Source organism: Rhipicephalus microplus, chromosome 8 (genome assembly GCF_043290135.1).
Source record: "Rhipicephalus microplus isolate Deutch F79 chromosome 8, USDA_Rmic, whole genome shotgun sequence".
NCBI lineage: Eukaryota > Metazoa > Arthropoda > Arachnida > Ixodida > Ixodidae > Rhipicephalus > Rhipicephalus microplus.
The window spans coordinates 27816813-27827356 of record NC_134707.1 but is presented as its reverse complement, the minus strand read 5'-3'; the positions used below and the strand labels follow the sequence as shown (position 1 = coordinate 27827356).

The following is a 10544-nucleotide window of genomic DNA, read 5'->3' as shown; positions in this document are numbered from 1 at the left end:
AGACGACGCAACGACAGCACTACCTGGTAGGTGTTCTGTGGCACTGCACAGTCGCTCACTTGTTTGGCTGTGCTAGTAGCCTCAATGTTAACGAGGCGTTAGCAAGAAACAAACACTATGACTATTCGTGTTTCCTGCATCAGTGAACAAATTGGGTCATCTGTGACACGATGAATTTGATTCGTTTTTGCGAGACGCAAAGCTTTCGTGACAATAAGTGGCAACTAGCGCTTTCAATGATAGCCCACAGCGTACACCCTTAAGCTCTCGCGAGGTTTTCTGTAGACGCGTATATACGATTGTTGAATGTTATCGTCCCACCTTTTCAGTTGAAAATCAACTTGTTTTACTTGTTATATAGCCTTAATCTATGCTTTTGTAGTGCATGAATTCCATAACATTGTGCACGAGAAGCCGCACAGACCCGCTATTCGCCTTCCAGCGCTGCGCTGCTTGTTTTTACGTTCGTTGACAGGTGGCAGCACTCTGCAAGCTAATTATTTGTTGACCAGTTTCAGAGCTAAGTGTTCTCTGCGCCCAATTAAAGTGGTGACGCGGAGCGGTCGTAGTCGATCGGTGGAGGAAATTCTTCAGATTGCTTTTAGCAGTTATGTGAAAAGAAAACATCAAATGCGACGCGATTCACATTACATTTGACTCGGCAAGTTAAACTCGTCTGAGAGATCACAATATGGTCATGCACCGTTGCGACCGCATAAGCCGCCGCAGTACACTCGCAGACATAAGGCAGCTGTAAACGTAATAATATTTCATCTCAGTATTAAATTTGCTGCGACACGCTCAGCGACATATAATGTTCTCGTACATGAACAACTCCCTGTTTCAGCCCCATATTGCCTTCTGTGTAATAATGAAAGACCATGATTGCACAAGCATATCAATCTAAAACCATCTTCAGACAATTATTAGGCTGTAAATGAAAGCATAAAATCAGTACGCGAATGAAAAAAAAAAAGGTGTGGCCCCATTGAGAACAGAAATAAATATTGTATTTACGTTGTGGTTCAGAAGAATGGGCAACGAAGCAAGTAGATATGTTTACAAAAATAATTATTTCAAGACGAATTTCACGGCACCCTTTATGCGACCGTACCATCCGCGTTCCACGGAGCAGAGCCCAACAAGTCGGCGTGACCCAATCAACGGAGCTGCATGTTTGTTTCGTTCCAGTCCGCATCGAACAGGATGATATCGGCGATGCAGCAGCCCATTTGAAGCCACGTATGACCCTCCCCGCAACCTCGCTTGTAAACACTACCCCCCTTCTGACATTGCAGGCGTATCTTTCCCTCACGACTTGGATGGCAAGCATAGGTACCGCTTGCAAGGAGTGGGGAAGCAGCATGGTTTCACAGATGCAGGAGGAGGGGGAGGCGGGGGTGACGGAGTTGGGGGGGTGGGGGGGGGGGGCGTGCTTTAGCGGCGGGTGCGCGGCAAAAGTCACGAGAGAAAACGCGCACGCAGAGATCCCCATGGTGGCCTGGCAGCTAAAACAAAAGGACGAGGCACGCGATCGCTTCAGTGAAAACGTGGCTGCAAGGCAGTTACATGGCAAGAAGGGGGGGGGGGGGTCGAGGGGTAAGAAAGTAAGGAAGGGGGGGCTGAACACGCAACTAGGGGGGCGGGACGAGGAGGGATGGAGTTAGCCAGAGGTGCGGGTGGTAGGGGGGGGGGGCATGTTTTTTGGCAGACCCCTCCTCTTGCACGCTCGTCTCCGTGATCGACTTCCATTGGCCACCCATTGGGAACTGGGAGGGAAGAAACATGCGGAGTGAATGAAGCAAAGAAAAGAAAAGCACGTTCAGTAGTAGTAAGCGCGTGCACAATAACTACGCAGGTTGCCTTCGGTGTGTGCGTGTGCGTGCTCAGATCGGCAGCGTGCTTCTTGAAGCACAGAGTCTGGTCGCCGTCACCCGGCGGACCACGGCTGCATCGGAAAGGGAGTGCACGAAGCGCAGCAGCATTTGCCTCTGGAACGGTAGACCTCGAAGAGACAGGCAGCACGGAAGCCGCCGACCCGTCTCGCACCCCGCACCTCACTTGGTCAGTGTGTATGCTCCGGCCTGCCTCCCGGAACAGGACGAGTGTGGTGAGACTGGCGCGGTGCGTCTCGTCACGTGTACTGACGTCGCTCAACAGGGGTGTGTAGGTGTGCTCGTGTTTACGTCCGCATTGCACGTGGTTCTACCCTTCCTTCAAGTACATTCGCCATCGACAGTTTTCACGGCGGAACTGACAAACCTTGTTGGTACGTGACATTCGCTCGATACAGACTACTCCAAAAGCACCGAAAGTAAGGAACTGTTTGTCGATCGCTAAAGAAAGTGCTCGCTTCTGGTAGCTATGCTTTCGGCCAGTTGAACGGGGGTGACCGCGGGACTTGTCAAGTAAATTGGTATTCAAGAAAACTGCTGCTGCTGCTGTTCACCGTTCACCAGAAATACCTGGTGTGATCACATGATTGGTGCTTCCGATTGCTTAGCGCAGGTTGGCTTGATTTCTCTCGAACGCCCTATTTTTTATGGTTTTGAACTACTGACAAATTGTCACTACTGATGATTAGCTTTCTGGAACGCATTTGCTTAAGAAGATCTTAAAGGACAAAGAGAAAAAGAAAAAAACTACTGTAACTTGTGAGTAAAGAAACGGCGACTTGAACGAGCAAGATTAACCCGAAGCTATCCCCCACTGATCGAAACCTGTGGTGCATGGAAAATATGTCGATATAAGCGTTTCATGACACTAGTGAGTTTCTCATCACCAGCTGGCTCCCGCGACAAGACGTGCGAGACACGGGTGGTCATGAGTTCGTACAGGACGATACGAAGTGCGTCGTCACCTACCCACCACAGCGGTCACCCTCAACATTACAAGGCGAGTGAGGTGCTGCGATTCGCGAGAAGGACTCCGTACCACCACCAACCAGTCGTGTCTTCCGGCTACTCCCAGGCCGTCGCTAGAAGAAATGAGCGGGAACGCAACCGCGTACGTCTCGTCAATATGGGCTTTGCTGCTCTGAGGCAACACGTTCCCAACTTCACGCAGAACAAGAAGATGAGCAAAGTTGACACGCTACGATCGGCGGTGGACTACATCAAGGCCCTCCAGGAGCTGCTGGACCGAGGCGCCGGTCAACAGAGGCATGGCGGCTCCGAGAGGGACGTCGAAGATGACGATGACGACACTTCGTACAAGGCTGACCAGGAGCGGCGGCACGGGATCACGTCCTTCGAAGACGCCGAGGGCTTCTACGACTTCTCACGCATCGGCGAGGACAATGCTCCGTCGTCACCTACTGGGCTGCAAACTTCAGAGATGTCCGAGTCGTCGGCAAGCGCCTTGGACTGCTACGGTACGGATGATGCGGAACTGATGGACTTCTGCCAGCCGTGGCTTGTGTGAGAACTGAGACTGTGTGGTGCCAAGTTAAGGTTTTGTAGGACACGGCCGGCTGTAAAGAACTCAAGAGACCCCTTCATGACAGAAACATGACATGGTATAAGAAGATCGGTCACTGTTGTGTGACATATAGAAGAAACTATTTTATGTGACCCATGTTGCTGATCCATACGGTACAGCCAACTGCGTACGTTGAAGTGTAAGAATGTGTCGGTGTTTTAAAATTTAAGACAGCGAAGTAGCCAAAACATGTACGTTCAACTCGCTGTGTACGCAAGGTGCGTTAAGTTTGTCGTCTGGATGAATGTCGAAAAGCGTGGCAATTACAAACTTGACGTAACCCAAGGGTATCACACCCTGTGGGATGGCGTCCTTTTCTTACAGTGAATTCGACAGAATGTAACAGTGCATCTGCAAAACATATCCGCAAATTCAGAAAACCCACTTGCGTACAAATAAAATTGGCAGGGAATGTAAACGTCGTCTTCATTCAAGTAAGTCCATTCTGTGACAGTGCGCGGGTTTCCATTCTTAATTAGTTTCTGTTGGAGATCATATTCTACGGCCGCCCCTCAGCATACCTGAGCTAAGTGCCACCATTTTTGTTGAGGCCAGCGCTAAGCATTTTGAACTCTAACGCCTGCAGCGCAAATATAAACTAAGTCAACGTTCAACGTTCAACATCTTGGAAAGGGCGTCAATTATTTTGTGTGGCTGTGTGTACCTAATCAAAGGCATTGGTCACACGAGCTCTTAGCAACTTTTTCTGTCATAATAGTTGATTGTTTAACTAAAAAATGCATCGAGAATATTAAGTTCAATTGCAAGCTGCTCTCCATATAGAGAATGACCGGCTTTTTGGATACGGGTATTAGCATAAATTGTCATGAATGTGGCTTTCGGAGAATGCCTATATGATTATTCCTAGAGCCTATTTTTATGAGAGGGCACGTTGCTTCATGTAAATCCAAAGGGTCCACTGTGTCATTACAGGTTGCCTCTAGCGTTACAGTTTGTCTGTCTCTCTTTTCAGCTGTTGTGTGCGTAGTGGTAAGCATGAACACATTAGCAACGCCGTGGAGTGCAGCTCTGGCCAAGTTCTTGTGTGCTGTTTGGGCTGACGGCATGAATGACGTTATCAAGAAAGTTGTTTGGGAAGCAAGAGTAAGCGTTCTTGTTGTTATCAAAGTGGGGTCTTGATAGCAATATTTCTGATATATTGGTCGTGAAGATATAAGACTTCACAGTACATCTGAACGTATTTCTGAGAAGTTATTCCTTGTACGTTTGAAGTGCGACGTTATGAATGATAGATTTCATAAATAATTGAATTTTCATAGTTTATTCTAGCTACACGAGTCGGCTTTTCACTTTTCCTCGATTACAGCGGCCTCATTTTAAAGAAGGAAATAAACCTTGATCTTTTTTGTGACTTCCCGACTATGTGTTTTCTTATTGTTTACAGTGTGGGGATCATTTTATTCTTACATTAATTTTTCGAAAAACAGGAGAGAATATCTTCCCACTACATCATCATGATCATCAGCCTGATTAAGCCCACTGCAGGGCAAAGGCCTCTCCCGTGGTCCGCCAATCAACCCGGTCTAAACACGCATCAAATGTCTGTTACGTTTCATTGAGTCAGAAGGCTTTTCACAAGTAGAGCCATTTAGTAGCAGCTAAATATAAATTTAGCGCAATTGCACGAGCATTTCGCAAAGGTCTGAATCGTCGCAATGTTCCAGATTAGGTGAGTGCTTTCATTCTTAAATAGCTGAAATTTGAAGCTTAATGCAGTGCCACGATGGTCAAACGCTAGGTGACACAACCAGGTCTGCTTAAACACAAAATATAATAATCATAATAATAATTATGATCGTTATCAGCCTTACTACGCCCACTGCAGTGAAAAGACCTCACCCACAATCCACCAATCAACTGATTTCACGTTGTATTCATAAACATCTAATCCCGTCTGCTCACCTAAATTTTGGTGTCCCCATCATGCGTTTGCCTTTCTTGTAATCCATTCTGGGACTCCTAATGACCAACGGTTATCTTGCCTTCAGGCTACATGCTATACTCATGCCCATTTATTCATCTTGATTTCAACAAAGATGTCCTTGGCACCCATTTGTTACCTGATGCACTCTGTTCTCTTCCTGTCGCTTAAGGTTGCACCTATCATTTTTTCTTAGCGTCATCCTTGGCTGTAGTTGAACCTAGTTTGCCTTCGGGTTGCTGCAACGTAGGTAAGTACCGGTAATATGCAGCTGTTACGCATATCTTCCACTCGAGGTATAGTGATAAACCACCGTTCATGATTTGTGAATGGCTGTCGAATGTTCTGCAGTCCGTTCTAATCTGCCGTTTCCTTTTAGTGTTTACGCAGAAGAATTAACACAATAAACGAAGGGTGGGGAGAAACAGGGGTTAACGCCCTCTTCCCCCACCTCGCCCGGTAAAAACTGCGGGACTTTAAATAAAGTCTATTCATTCATTGAAAGCGAAATTAGAGCTCAGAAACAAGCCGTTGCCTTCAGAAGCGAGAATATTTGTACAGTTCTGTAACACTTACAGACCATGAAATGCAAAAAAGCCTTATATTTCAGGTGCTTCCGCAGACAGCATGAATTAGGGCTTCAGGCATTTTCATAAACGCGCAAGCACGTACTATGAATTTCAACTGAACGCAGTCCCAAATTGCTGGGAAATTAATGTTTTCTCAGACAAGTAGTCTTTAAACAATTGGCGCCGATGGTACATGTTACAGAAGAAGCAGTTAACTGTAGTTACGACTGCTTTATTCACAAATGCGATTGAATATCTTTGCAAAGTAATCACGATTTATCGTAAATAGAATTTCTTTACGTGTACTCCCTCCCCCGAAATTCGTTTTTCACTATTAGAACGCAACTCGAATCCAACGGCTCACACAAATACAAAAAATCACAGCATATCCACGGAGTGAACGATGATGCGTGGGGTGAAGTGTCCGTTTTTCTGTCTATCTGTCTGTCTACCTGCAGATATGCTGCGCTGACTATGCCGGAGGGACACGAGAATGCCCTAGACCAAGAGGTTTCGTCCTTAAAAACCCACGCATCTCCAGGAAGCGAATCATGACAGGTAGGCGAAGCTCTGGCTATCGTCTCGGTGAGATCCATACATTGCCCGAGTATTGCCCTACATAATGTATACGAGTGACATAAAATGACCGAAAATGTCAGTGACAAAGCTAGGTCCTTATAATGTCTACATTGTAGTCACCGACTGGTATAAAAAATTTGTGTCATAGGTGTCTTATATTGCTGAGTCACAATTATGATTGTTATTCGTTTATTGAAACCTTTTTTTAATTCACATCGGTAGGTATGTGCCACGAGTGAGAGACAGTTAATATCTATTCAAGAATGGCGAGGATAGACATTGGTATATTTGAAGCGCGTGTGCGTTAAAGTCACCGACTATAAAAGATTTGTGCTTGTAGGTGTTAAATATTGTTCTGCCACAATTACGATTCATATTAGTCTATTGTTAAGCTTTATTTCTTTGTGTGAGTCTCACATTCATGAAACTTTCTGTGAAGGCCAGATGCAGATGGTCGTACAAGCGCAGTCTATAAGGTAATTCGCTCCCGAAATTCGGAGGACGCTTCAGCATAGCCTCATGAACCACGAGGATCATCATCAGTGCGATCAACAATGCCGCAAGAAAAGGAACTTTTGCTTGCGTAACGTTTGCCTTTTGAAACAGTCACACAATGTCTTGCGGATGTACGGCTGCGAAGTGCCCACTGCGCCATAGTTCTGCCTTTTGCAAATTGGTAAGGTACCCGGCCAGTACGCGTCCGTCTGGTGCGGCGAGCACACGCCCAGCTATACACCTTATCATGGGCGGGTAGCTTGAAGCCACCCTCTCGTCACTAAACTCATGTTGTTTCGTTCCACGCCTGCTGCGATACTATATATGCGATTCTGCCACTCATTATTAGATGAATGTGCTAAGGAAACTGCGGACATTCATATAACCAGTTCCTTTACAAAGTAGTTTCCAGAACTGGCGCATGTCTTCGTGGTAAAACACTTGCTCTGTGCTGAACACTCCGTGGTGGCTAGAACACGAGGGATAGGCAGACTTACTTAGAAAAATATTCTATGATACAGGTATCTATACAAAATACTGGGAGCCTAAAATACAGATAGTGAGATGGATTTGTCTTTGACGTATTGGAATATTTCCAAAATGTTTTTTGATGTAACAACTACGTGGAATACAGATGCAGGAATACAGAAGCAAGAATACAAATACTTGAATATCTTATTCATTTCGGGAATACTGATGTTCTGAAGAGACCTTCCTTAGGCGCAGGGTAATATTGATTGTTTCAGCGCATTGAAACTTGCAAAAACATTTGACTGTAGCATATTGCTACGTGCCAGTGCACGTAGCAATATGCTGTATAGCACTGTAGCAAAAGCGTATCACTGTAGTCGCCGACGAACACCAGTTTATCAAGAAAGAGTACGTATTTATTCTAGACCAATTATCTCTATTGCGTAAATGATTGTTGCGTTAACTGCGCTGAAGCAACAGCAGCTTCTTGAATACGTTGTCATTCAGACAACACTGGTTCAGTCTCAACATGGATAAATAAATACACAAGGATCGCGAAAAAAAGATAAAGATGCGGCGCCTGCCTAGAGAGACTGTGACTTTTGTCGGTCGAGAATGACTGCCTTCGTAATGTTCCCGAACTTTACGTGACATCATCGGGCGCTTTACTGCATCGGTAAATTTGCCTCCGTGGGGAATCCTTCGGAGCCTCCTAATGTGCTAGATACCAGTGGCAAACAGGGCAAAAAACAAGGACACAAAGGAAGAAAAAAAATTTAGGTAGAAGCCCAAACAAATCAGCTCGTGAACTGTGGGAGGCGTACCATATAAAGAGAAAAGGTAGCAACTGCGTTAGTGACACGTGCAAAAACGAAATTAAGTTTTTTTTTGTATATCACACGCCCGTAACCTGATAAGTGGTGCAGCACTGATACGGCCTAGCTGCGCTCGCGCACCATTGTGCTAATATGACATTGCAATCTTTGCAATAAATCACGTGTTAGTAGCGCCTGTCAGTCCTATGTCTCTCACCTGTGTACGTCTTTTGTAGCGCTAAAATCAACATGTAATTTAATCACCAACTCACTCAACAAGTTTGCAATAACAACAAAAATCACCGAGTTTCAACCAAGGATTTTTAATCAGAATTATCCAGTGCGCTTCTGATACGTACAGCACCCAGGCATGCGCAAAGAAATATTTCCACCCTTTCTCGTTCTACAACCAAGGCACACCTATGGTACATACTTCATGTTGTAGCTAGATACAGCATTTGCATATGATGCAGCGCGACGCCGATGCCTGGATGACTCATGTGTGTGACAGCTTGGGAGTGTGCGCGGCCTCAACAAGTCTTCGTGCTTTTAGGCTTACGTGTTTGTATATGAAACGGAAGTGGAACTAAAATGGACGTGGTTTTTGCTCCCACCCGTTGTAATAGCAGGACGGGGGTAGGTCCGGTCTTCTTGTTTTGATTTCCGAGTTCTCGGGGGGCCAAGTGGTGAAATTGTTTTGGTGGGTGTGTTTCGTTTCGCAGCATTTTTTTTTTCTGTCGCAATGACGCAGGCAGACGGAAAGCAGCTCCGATCTGGGACGATCTTGCTTAACGGTGGCATGGAGGATTCATCCTTCCAGACAGTGGAACAGCTGCTGGACACATTTAATCGTGTCGCAGGAGCTGTGCAACATGTTCATGACCACATGAGCCATCCGCCCATGCAGCCACAAAGGGTAAGTGAGCCACAGTTCCGACCGAAGGTCGAGCTACGCCCGCACGTAAGCGAGCTACTACGACCAAAAATTAGCGGCTGACTTCCTAGACGAAGTAGACAACAGAGCTATTGGTGCCTCAGGAGCACTCATAATGGAATTATCGTGCCATGGCTTTACGAGATGCCGCAGGACTGTGGCGGAGGCTACAATCGCCTTTCACCTTATGGACAGACATTGAAAAGTGTTTCCGAAAGAAATGTGAGCCCCTTGGGTATGAGCTGCGAGTCCAGCGTGAGCTTGAACTTAGAACCTAGCATCCGGACGAAAGTTTGCTCAAGTACAGCCGCGGCCACGTCTGCGATAGCGCGCGAGCGGCCGGCCTTGATCTGCGGTGTGACATCTTGTGGCCGTCGCGGATTGTGACGTCATGTGCACGGGATCACGTACGGCCTTACATTCATGCAGGTATGCTCTGCACAAGTGATCACGGTGGCAGGTGCGCTTGCTTAGCCGAAGATACGCGTTCCCTCAGGGTGCTTTCGTCATATCTATTTCATGAGACGAAGCGCGTTTCGACTGATGAAATGCGCCCGCATCAACAATGAATACTTTGTGGCTGTTTTGAGGCATGCGATCTTATGAAGATATATAGCTAACAGCTACGTAAAAGAATTCTAAATGGCCACAAAAACAGAAATCCTAGCTTGGTATTGGTATTTGTTGACAGATTGCATAGCTGTCATTTCATTTATGGCAGAATAACGAAAATTGTGTTCAAACTACGGCTTCTGTTTTACTTGGCTACAAATTCGGCAATAAAGGTATATGACGCGGTTGCTTTGGCTAATTTTAGCGTCAGTGTTCGCTCTTTGAAATCTACTCAGCGGTCACCCTGCGCGTGGCCCGGGCCACTTGCGCACTGCCCTTGGGAGAGGTGTCTTGGCGGCCAGGAAGGACGGATGCTGCCACCCGGCGCTGACGGATAGCTGCTGCCCGAAGGTCATGGTCGCCACGACACTGTCTCGTGTCCCTGGGTCCACGCTGCCGCATGCCGCGTTTAGTTCAATAAATTAACGTTGTTTGTTTTGATTTGAAGACTCTGTCGTCCTTGCTTTAACTCCGGACGTGACGCAGCAAACCCGATAACTACAGTAGTTACAAGATTTTACACGATGTGGACGGGGCAGCAGGATTGACATTATATGCAAATTAGAAATGCTTTGATATACAGTCATTCATATATATTAACATTCTCACACAAGGCGTGCGTAAGCGCGCTCAAATAAACCAATTTC

At 46.3% G+C, this 10544-nt stretch overlaps 2 protein-coding genes across 2 annotated transcripts; both read left to right on the top strand.

The window, feature by feature from the left end:
* The first annotated feature begins 1888 nt into the window (after positions 1-1888).
* On the top strand, positions 1889-4852 carry LOC119165276 (achaete-scute complex protein T3). Its single transcript, XM_075870399.1, has one exon. The coding sequence runs from the start codon at positions 2758-2760 to the stop codon at positions 3421-3423; it is 666 nt and encodes a 221-aa protein (XP_075726514.1). The 5' UTR covers positions 1889-2757; the 3' UTR covers positions 3424-4852.
* Positions 4853-8835: 3983 nt separating this feature from the next.
* LOC142768428 (uncharacterized) lies at positions 8836-10338 on the top strand. Its single transcript, XM_075870398.1, has 3 exons — positions 8836-8987; positions 9103-9267; positions 10134-10338. Exons 1-3 carry the CDS (start codon positions 8943-8945, stop codon positions 10233-10235), a joined length of 312 nt encoding a protein of 103 aa, XP_075726513.1. The 5' UTR covers positions 8836-8942; the 3' UTR covers positions 10236-10338.
* Positions 10339-10544: the final 206 nt, after the last annotated feature.

What these genes read in the sequence shown, in the direction of transcription:
- LOC119165276 (XM_075870399.1), top strand. Translation starts at nt 2,758, where the DNA reads ATGACACTAGTGAGTTTCTCATCACCAGCTGGCTCCCGCGACAAGACG.
- LOC142768428 (XM_075870398.1), top strand. Translation starts at nt 8,943, where the DNA reads ATGGACGTGGTTTTTGCTCCCACCCGTTGTAATAGCAGGACGGGG. An exon ending in GTTGTAATAGCAGGACGGGG is followed by an intron (nt 8,988 to 9,102) that starts GTAGGTCCGGTC and finishes GCAATGACGCAG; the next exon opens with GCAGACGGAAAGCAGCTCCG. An exon ending in CGCCCATGCAGCCACAAAGG is followed by an intron (nt 9,268 to 10,133) that starts GTAAGTGAGCCA and finishes AAATCTACTCAG; the next exon opens with CGGTCACCCTGCGCGTGGCC.